Below are 8,550 nucleotides of genomic sequence, written 5' to 3'. Positions count from 1 at the left end.
TGACTTCAGAGGGGTGATACTTGTGGAGGGAGGATATCGAGAAAGAGAAGAGAGATACGGAAGGGATGAAAGATCCTGAGGGGAAGGAGAAATCTCCTCGACAGCGAGGCAAGTTTGAAAAGGGGAGCGGCGCGAGGGAGAGGAGAAAAATCACCCTGAGAGGGAAGAAAGAGAGGGGACAAGGAGCGCAAGGAAATGGAGGGAGGGGAGAAGGAGCTATTGAGAGGGAAGAAAGGAAAATAAAGAGGCAGCAGGGATGGGAGGGGGAGGAGAAGAAAAGGAAACTGGAGACAGGAAGGTTTGAAAACGAACAAAGTGAAAGCAAAGAGTTTCTTTTTAAGAAAGGAATGAAAAGCGAATTGGCGATGAGAATTAAGAGACTGTGTTAGGGGGGCTCAAAAATCACCAAAGGAGAAAACACCTGGGAAAAGAGAGGGAAAGTCCGGGAAGATCAGCGAGAGGCGTTTGGGAGAGAAGTAAAACAGAAAAAGATAAAACGAGGGCAGCGGTTGTAAGGACCTGTGAACGTTGTCTTACAGATGGCAAAAAACTGTAGTAAGTCATTGATCCCTGTACAGCTATTACGCTTTAAGTTCAGTGTTTGCAACGTGGGATGCAGACGTTAGTTGCTACTTTAAGATGGCTCAGAAAACCAAAAACCACAGAGTGAATCACATCAGAGAAAGTTATTCCTCCTTTTTTTTTTTTTTTTTTTTTGACTTTAGACTATATCCAGGAGAGACTTTCTGGCACTGTTAGGTCGTTAATACCACTATCCTTTGGTAGTTTTGATTTTTCACCTGAAGGGCAGACCTCAGGCTCAGAGCTTTCATTGGGGTAAAATTTAATAATATGTTCTCTCTTTGTTTTGTTTGTTTTTATGGTTATTTCTGCCTATGACAAATGATACCAGATTTACATTTGTGGTAGTGATGTATAATTTCCTTTTAAAATGCATTTATTTAAGCTTTTAGCAGTGAAATAATTTTAAGAATGTGCTGGGTAAATAATATAGATGGTATTCATAATGGCAAAAATTATAAATCTAGTACATGAATGCCTGAAATTTAGAAAACACCGGCTATAGTGGTGGAAAGAGGAAATAAGTGCTGCCACCCACATTAGGGGCAAAAGAAAACTGTCTTTTGACTAAAGCAACATAACGGTCACCTGTACAATGCTGGAAAGAAAAATATATCATAAATCCTCATCAAGAGACTCTGCAGAATACTGTTTGAATTCAGAATATCCAGTGATTACTCAGTTATGGAAAATATGCAGGCTGGAAAAAATTATTCTTTTGATTTTAGCATTTGGAGAAGGCAAGAAACTGGTACAATATATATAGTCTATGCATGTGATTCAGAAAGCTGAGTTTAAAACCCAGTAGTGGGATTCCAACATAATCATTCATGGTTGAACGTTCAGCTTGAACATTCTGAGATCCAGGCTGTGGTTACCAGCAGAATCCTGGAATACACTGTTTTTACAGAATATTTTGAATTTAACCATGGGAACTCCCAGTTAGGTGGCATTTAGGACTGAGAATATGATTTCTCATTAAGTGATGCTTTTAGACAGAAGGAGGCAGTGATATAGCTCTATAAGTATTTTTTAAATCTATAATGTAGAAAAGGGATTTTTCACTTGAATACAGAAAGATCAATGAATGAAAGATGACCAGGAGCAGATTTCTGTTCAACAACAAAGGATACTTTTCCAGTAAATAGAGACAGATAAAAATAGAGTGTGAGCTCTTGTGAGGCAAGAAGCTTTCTGTCTCAACAAGAGTTCAAGCCAAGATATTTGTCAGGGTTGTACGTAGAGGGTCTTACATAGGCTTGCATATGGGACCTGACAATTTCAAAGCTCTCTTCCAAAAATCTGGGACCTGACAATTTCAAAGCTCTCTTCCAAAAATCTGAGCTTCTAAATCTTAGTTTAAGGAGATTGGAGAATAGGGGTCTTTCAGAACATTACTCTAATTAGGACTGGGGTCACCACAAAGACTCTTTGGTTAATTTTCTTCCTCTCTTCCAGGCAGAGGTGGAGGAAACCCTCAAGAGGATCCAGAGCCACAAAGGGGTTATAGGAACGATGGTTGTAAATGCAGAAGGTAAACACCTCACAGGCTGCCTTCTTGACAGGCAGAAGCCGACCAAGAGCCTGTTTGTTGTGTGAAGCCTTAGGCAAACATCTTGGAATTTTAAATCAAAAGTATATCTTGTATATTTTAGCCAGAGCATTTACTCATCATACATCTATTGAGTATCTATTAATTACATGCCAAGAACTCTGCTAAGAGGTAGGGAGATAAATATTAATAAGACATGCCTAAACACGCCTATATATTCCTAAGAAATCCTGCACATTGTCTAAATTTTAAAGCTCTGGTAACTCTCTTCTAACATTTCAGGAGTATCAATAAAACTATTATATTGAAGATAGAAAGAATACCATTGTTGGCAGTTTGCTTTCGTTTTAACATTGTAAAGCGTACAGAGTTTCAATCTTCATTTTTAAAAGAAATTGTTCCTTTACTGTAGTTAATGAAATCTTTGAGAATGAATTTTAATGTAATTTATAGTACAGTCTGTGGTTATCGTTTAAGAAGGGCCAATACGTTTCCACCTATGAAATCTGTAGACTTATACCAGAGACTCGCCTATTAGCAATCCGCAGAGCCTTTTCTCTGGCACACTGTTCCATGCTCAGCTATGGTGGCAGCCTCTTAAAGGCTTCTGCTGGCTTCATTGCTGACTGAGGCATTTGCAAGGGCAAGAGGTGCCACAAACCCCGGAGCACTAGTTGAAATAAGAGTAGCTACCTCACATAGTCCATGGTACAACCATGGATTTGGTACATTGCCAGCTCAGTGCTTGGCAACAGACTCTCATAGCTCATCATTATTCTGGAGCAAATCCATCAATAAATATTTAGTGAGCAACTACCCACTGAAAGTCTGTTTAAACTCTAAACTTCAATCCCTTATCATTAAAAATGCAAAATAACCTACTTTACTGGTGACTGTGACAATTAAGTGAAATAATAATTGTCAAGTGCCTGGCACAATACCTAACACTTAACAGAATTGTAATTAAATAGTTCTGTGAATGTGGGAATTTTTAATTTATTGGTACAGATAAAACATTTGATGTGTTTTACAAAATAATAAAATAAGATTTTAATAAACTCAGTGTCAAATGAATATAATAAATTCACCCAGCTTGAGTGATCAGGAGGGAGAGGATTTAACATCAGCCTACCGGAAAGTCAAGAGCTATGCCTCATATTTCCAGGAAGCGGTCCAGCCCAAGTCCATGGTTCTGATTGAACTGATTTTAGTTTCAGGCATTTGCATAAACTCTGCCACACCCCCTAAGATGGGTTATTTGCGTGACTTCACAGAGATGCTTTATTTGTTTTCTTTGGCTGCCATAACAAAGCACCACACACTTAGTGGCTTAAAAAAGATTGGACTTTTATTTTCTCTCAGTTCTGGAAGGCTAGAAATTGAAATCAAAGTGTCAGTGGGTCCAGGCTCTCTTCAGAGGCTCCACAGGAGGATCCTTCCTTGCCTCTGCCCAGCTTCTGGTGATTTCCAGCGATCCTTGCTGTTGACTGGTCTGTAGGTGCATCACTCCAGTCTCTGCCTCCATCATCGTGTACGTTCTCCTCTCTGTGCTCTCTTTTCTCTTCTTATAGGGACCGTCGTTGGATTCGGTCCCACACTGATCCAGTATGACCTCATTTTAACTAATTACATCTTCAAAGACTCTATTTCCAAATAATGTCACATTCTGAGGTTTAGGGTGGGCTTGAATTTTGGAGGGGACACTATTCAACCCAGTCCAGATACATTCACCTGTGACACCCTGGACAATGTATCTAACGTGTTACTTTGGAAGACTTAGTCTAAAGTACATAATCCTGACAATATACATCAAATGTATGAAAAATATCCATACCTTATGATCTGTAATTCCACTCCTAGAAATTTGTTTAAGAAGTGATGATGAAAAGATTTAGGTGCAAAGGATATTACGGAGGCACCATATATAATAGCAGTAAATAAACAGACAAGTACATAAATCCCAACAGTAGGGAAATTTTTAAATTTATTATATAATATTTACTCAGTGAACCATTACTCTATTTAAAATGTTGAAGAATATTTAGAGTCATGGAAAACTACTCACAATATTAGATGAAAAAAAGCAGGAGAGGAAGCAGTAGCCAGCATCTTCTAATCCTAAATACGGCCAGGCAGACATACACACTGAAATACGGAAGAAAAGGCAGGGCTACGTTACGGTGGCTATCTCTGAGTGGTAGAATTAAAAATGACTTTTATTTTCCTGAGGTCTCTCAATTAACACTTTTCTCATCCAAAGGCAACAAAATACTAGTTTTAATACCCATTAACTTCTAATTAACCTCTACTAGGATGAGGTTGTGTTAGGATTCAGGGCACTTTTCTGAAAGCCAAATTAACCTTCCTCCCAAAAATATAAATGAGGGGCTTATTTTTATGGTCAGATTATTAACAACCAGAGGATATGACAAGGATGTTTACTAACAGCATATGGTATAAGTTGTGTGACCAGAATGAAATGAAATACTCCATCTCAACAGCCTCGTCAATTTTAGATGAAAGTGCCATTTATTACGGTGCAGCTTTGGAGCTCTCAGAAGTCCCATGAAATTTTTATTTTATTATTATTTTTTTGTGTGCAGTACGCGGGCCTCTCACTGCTGTGTCCTCTCCCGTTGCGGAGCACAGGCTCCGGACGCGCAGGCCCAGCGGCCATGGCCCACGGGCCCAGCCGCTCCGCGGCATGTGGGATCCTCCCGGACCGGGGCAGGAACCCGTGTCCCCTGCATCGGCAGGCGGACCCTCAACCACTGCGCCACCAGGGAAGCCCAGTCCCATGAAGTTTAACACTGAAAATGTTTAACTAAGCTAGTGTTCATGGGTTCTTGTTCTGTACCCATGGTTTTAGTCCACTAGCTCTAGGCAAATCATTTTGACAAATTTTTAGGTTTTAATTGTGGCTAGGTAGGCCTTCTACCCCACGTTTATCCATTTAGATCTCATCCTCTGCCATGTTAAATAGTGTCCTTTGGTTTCACTATTATTGAAACATAGACTTCTTATTCATGACAATAAAGTGGACTTATCAATTTAGCCCAATGCTGAGGAGTATAGGTTTTTGTTAGCTTCTTTGTTAACATTGGTTTCCCATTTACAAAATAATTCACTGTTTACAGTATTGCAGTACAGATCACAGAACTAAATACTGGTGAACATGTATATTTGTTTCCCAGACAGTCATATCTGTCAATATATTCTTCTGTATATAAGCCTGATTTCTGCAGACTCTTAATTTTAAATATTCTTGACATTTCTAACAGTCCGTCATTTGAGTTTCATTAGGTTTTATCAGCCATCCAGCCAATTCCTTTCATTTTTGAAATATAACCTATCAACCAAATGTACAGTTGAAGAATACCAGCTTACTGGCATCGTGACGAGTCATATTGTAAAGTAGTGTCATAAGTTCAGGAAGACAGAATATATACTCTTTGTTCTAGAAGGTACATTTTAGGAATTTATCCTACACATATATACAAATGTGAAATGGCATGCACACAGACATATTCTGTAACCTTGTTTATAAAAGTCAAAAATTGGGAACAGCCCAAATGCCTGTCAGGAAGATATATTAGTTACATGTATTACAAAGCATCCATTCAACAGTCACATTACACAGACATTAACATGAATGACCTAGCCTTATGCGGACTGAATGGAACAACTTCCCGAGTGTATTAAATGAAAAACGTTAAGGTACAGAATAGAAAATGATACAGTTAAAGAATACAAACACAAACATACTGGAATAGACTTAGAATATCTCTGCAAGGACACCAAAGAAACTGAGAACAGTGGTTACCTCTCAGAAGGGGAAGTGGGTGAATTTCATACCATGTGCTAAAATTACTTCCTAATAAATTATTTTTTAATTATCTCACATAGTCTCAAGCAAGAACTCAATAAATATTTGTTGATTGATTTTTTTTTCCAAGGGTCTACAGTGGATATGAAAAACTCCAAGAGTTTCCATGGTGTGCACTTATTATTCAGAAAGGCTAGCCCTTTTATTTATTGACTTGGATCATGAATAGACTGACTAAGTAGGCCTGACTATCTGATTCATAATCCTGTCATCTACAGTTTAAATAATTTATTCTGGTTGTCTTTCTTTTTTGACACTGAGCAATGCAGACTTTGTAGGTAGTCACTCTTCATGATGCAAAATAAAACTGTTTGGTCAAAAAGTGCCCTTGAAAGGTTGAGTGCTTGCTATACTTCAGTTTCCTGCTTGTTAAAGACACATGCCTTGTGATGGTTCATCAGTTGTGAAAGACAGAACTGACTTCTGGAGAAAAAGTGGCCAAGAAACAATAATACAGAAATTAACAAGTTTTCTGTAAAACCTTACTTAAATAGGTTTTCCTGTAAATACTGTCGTTGCCTTCTTTGGCAAGACCTACTCTGGAGAGAATGGTTTTCTTAAAAAGAAATTAGTCTGTTCCAAAGTCAGAGTTGAGGCTCTCAAAGAGTTTCATGAAAAACAGGTAAAGTCCCAAGTTAGAAGCGCTCATCTTGTTTACCAGTTTCTGGAGCTACATTCTCTGAGGGAAAACCCAAGAGAGCCACGTCAGCCTTTTTTATTGATTGGCCTTAATTCAGATTCCTGAGGAACTTGACAGTGATCCCAAATTCACCTTCATATGTCTCCCTAAACGCAAGGCACATCTGTAAATCAGATCCCTGGAATTCCCTGGTTGATCTGGCAGTTTTCAAAATAATATGAAGGCCGGTTCTGATTAGACATAGTATATGTAAAATACCTAGCACAGCACCTGTTCCATAATAAGCGCTGAGTGACCTGAATGGAGCTGGATTGATATGAACTGAATTGAATTATACTTGCATATTCGTCTGGCTAGATTTTTCCAGTTAAATTAATAGCTTCTGTTTTAAACTCATATAATGAAACAATAGAGCACACAAGTAGCCAAATTTAATCATGCTTAAACCAAGAGTGAGTGCAAACCAGGGAATGCCCAGCCGAACTGCAGAGTCTTTGTTGCTGTATTTTCTAGCATAAAAATTAAGGTTTGCAAAATACCATATGAGGAAGTTACAAAGAAATTCGGAAAATCCCTTTTGATACACCCTCTAGCATGTGCAGTGATACCCCCTTTCTATTTCTGGCCTCAGGGGAGAAACTAGCACCATGTCACAGACCAAGCATTTCACAGTGGACTCACCAGTAGACAGGATGCTTAGGGGAATGCATTTCGTATAGTAATATGTTAAGTTAGTAATGAAATAATCAATCAACAACTTCCAGAAGACTTGTGTACAAAAATGTTCATCACCATTAGCTACAAAACCAAAAACACACTACCTAACAATCCAACAGTGGCGGGTTGATTATATTATGATATATCCAAAAAAATACTATAGGTCTACAGCCATTAAAAATAATGTTGATGGCATCGTCAACAAGGACAGCTTGTATGCTATAATTTAAATGAAGAAAAAAGCAACAGTCAAATATGTAATTATAGTTTGATGCAACTAAATTTTAAAATCCACGTAATGGCAAAACGATTGGAAGGAAATAAAATTGTTACCTTTGAGTGATACGAGCCATCACTTTTTCTTCCTTTTTACAATTACAGTATTTTCCAGCATTTGTACGACGCACATATTCCTTTTATAATCAAAGTAAAAAATGTTTAACCCCAAATTAAATCTCGTACCAGGCATTCCCATCCGAACGACCTTGGACAACTCGACAACCGTTCAATATGCAGCTGTTCTTCATCAGCTGACTGTGAAAGCCAAGAGCACAGTCCGTGACATCGATCCTCAGAACGACCTAACTTTTCTTAGGATCAGATCAAAGAAACATGAAATCATGGTAGCTCCAGGTAATTTGGCATTTCTTTTCATTATTTAAGGCATCTTTCTACTTTACTGGATAAAAGCTTTGTCTCAGAGACGGGGAGTGTGGATTTTAACATGCAGTGTGACACATAATGCTCTTCAATTACAAAACGAAGAGGTTTGAATGTGAAAATTCCGTGAAATTAGTAAAGACGTTGAATGTTGCCCATTTGTTTTTGTTGTTAGTCAACAAAACATTTAGGAGGTGTAGGTTTCCTGTTATGTGAACTTAGCACACAGACTTTCTGAAGAGTGGGAGAAATGTCTCCTGTCCAGGGGATAACGTAGAGGGCAGATCACAGGTCTGTAGGGTCTTAAACCTTCCCTGGAGTAGAGCACCTTCACTGGGGCTATCAAAAGACAGCAGCCACAGAAATACTTCTTTCCTTGAAGGAGGTACATTCACAGTTTTAGTGGATGTCAGTGTAAAACAGGACTCATGTTGCTAAATCTAGTCTAGAACAAACTTCGCTGTAGTACAACTGTAAAATCAGTTACCCCCAAACTAAATAAAGCTTTCCCTA

General features: G+C 38.4%; 1 protein-coding gene across 1 annotated transcript in view; it reads left to right on the top strand.

Moving 5' to 3' along the window:
• Positions 1-8,550, top strand: part of DYNLRB2 (dynein light chain roadblock-type 2) — a 9,513-nt gene that overhangs the window by 381 nt on the left and 582 nt on the right. The window contains exons 2-3 of the mRNA XM_007452549.1: positions 2,041-2,116; positions 7,843-8,010. Of these exons, the coding sequence (XP_007452611.1) occupies positions 2,041-2,116; positions 7,843-8,010 (244 nt within the window). The remainder of the gene's footprint in view (positions 1-2,040; positions 2,117-7,842; positions 8,011-8,550) is intronic.

Source organism: Lipotes vexillifer, unplaced genomic scaffold (genome assembly GCF_000442215.2).
Source record: "Lipotes vexillifer unplaced genomic scaffold, Lipotes_vexillifer_v1.1 scaffold443, whole genome shotgun sequence".
NCBI lineage: Eukaryota > Metazoa > Chordata > Mammalia > Artiodactyla > Lipotidae > Lipotes > Lipotes vexillifer.
Note: the sequence above shows the minus strand (reverse complement) of the source record. Positions and strands in the feature narration are given on the sequence as shown.